The sequence below is a fragment of the Trichinella spiralis genome (genome assembly GCF_000181795.1).
Source record: "Trichinella spiralis strain ISS 195 chromosome Unknown Scfld1376, whole genome shotgun sequence".
NCBI lineage: Eukaryota > Metazoa > Nematoda > Enoplea > Trichinellida > Trichinellidae > Trichinella > Trichinella spiralis.
Window position 1 is genome coordinate 1 of NW_003528315.1, and position 1,461 is coordinate 1,461.

Consider the following 1,461-nt stretch of genomic DNA (forward strand, 5'->3'; position numbering starts at 1 on the left):
CAATGAAACTATATTTCCAGAAGATTGAAAAAAATATTCAAAAAGCATATTCTCTACTTCAACTATAAATCTCTAATACCTCTCGAAAGCAGTTGAAGCAAAAAAATGTTTCATTTAACCAATGAGTTTCTGTCAAATAACATTCTAGACATTGTAAATTAGCTAAAGATGAACATTTCCAGCACACGTGTGGATCTAAAAAATAAAATTTTAATGTTCCAAAATATATTAAATACGCTTCACAAACTGGTTAAACAATGCTTTCAGAAAAATCATACTATTTACATTAATAATAACAGTAAAAATACTACTATATCATAAAAAAATCATTCTACAACAATAATTTCTGTTAATATTAAAATGTAGTATGCTGTCAAATTCGAAAGTAAGAAATTCATTTTGCAAACTTATCAATATATACTGCTCAAACCTTGTAAACGTTGTATTGAAAACTGACGCCAAAAATTGAAAATCATTATCAAAATTCACTCACGACAAAGCAAAATGCTGGATATGTCCAGCTCCAATGATGGCAAAACACCACGTTACAGACGTTCTTTACCATAACGAGGGATTTGAAGAATAAATCGAGTGTGAATCTAAAGCATGAAAATCGAAATATATAAAGCAAACGCATACTTATAAACAGTAGTCCTTTACCCTCACAGACCCTCTTTAATAAAATGTTCAAATCAAAAAAATTCTGCTCCATTAATAATTGTTGCACGCTAACTACGGTTTTGCAGCTTTGCGATGACGGCTGTTGATCACCGCAGATAAGCTGGAATAAATAGCTACTTTCATTAGATCTGAAAAGAGTAAAATGTTTTATCCATGTCAATAATGATTTAGTCAAAGGAACAATAACAAATTCTCACGAATGTTTAATGTCCGGCTCCACTTGACATCTACGACCAAAGTGTATTTTGAGAAATTCTTCTACATCTTTCTGCTCCTCCTCCTCCTCCTCCATGAATCCTTTCATGTCAGGAGCAATTTCTGTAATCAGTCGCCGGAATTCCATTCACACGGTCGGCACGTACATACTGATACCTGTTTAAAGTAAATCACTGAACAACAAGCATATTTACAACACAAACAAAACTGCTCACTTTCACAACGGGTATACGATGTCGAACGCAGTGCATCAACAACATGCTTACGCTTAACACATCCACATCTTTCCGACAGTGCAAAAGATAGCTTGAAAAATGATGAAAACAACGTCAACCATATTTCAAGCAACTACTGTAAAATGTGCATTGAAATGAGAAATTTGAATTAGCAATTAAATGTAGGAACACTTCGGCACAGTTGAAACTATCAATTCAACTGCTTCATTGTGGCCACTGCTCTAGTCTTGGGTAGTAATGTGATTTTGTGAAAAACGAACATAATCACTATTATGCATAGCAAGACATAATATACCAAGACAGAAAATGTAAAGTTGCTTTTTTTGAG

The 1,461-nt window shown here is 33.3% G+C and overlaps 1 protein-coding gene across 1 annotated transcript; it reads right to left on the bottom strand.

Annotated features, from left to right (window-relative positions):
- Nucleotides 1-545: 545 nt before the first annotated feature.
- On the bottom strand, nucleotides 546-1,024 carry Tsp_14037 (putative ubiquitin carboxyl- hydrolase CYLD). Its single transcript, XM_003369858.1, has 3 exons — nucleotides 879-1,024; nucleotides 671-809; nucleotides 546-599 (listed from the first exon to the last, which is right to left on the bottom strand). The coding sequence occupies exons 1-3, from the start codon at nucleotides 1,022-1,024 to the stop codon at nucleotides 546-548; spliced, it is 339 nt and encodes a 112-aa protein (XP_003369906.1).
- Nucleotides 1,025-1,461: the final 437 nt, after the last annotated feature.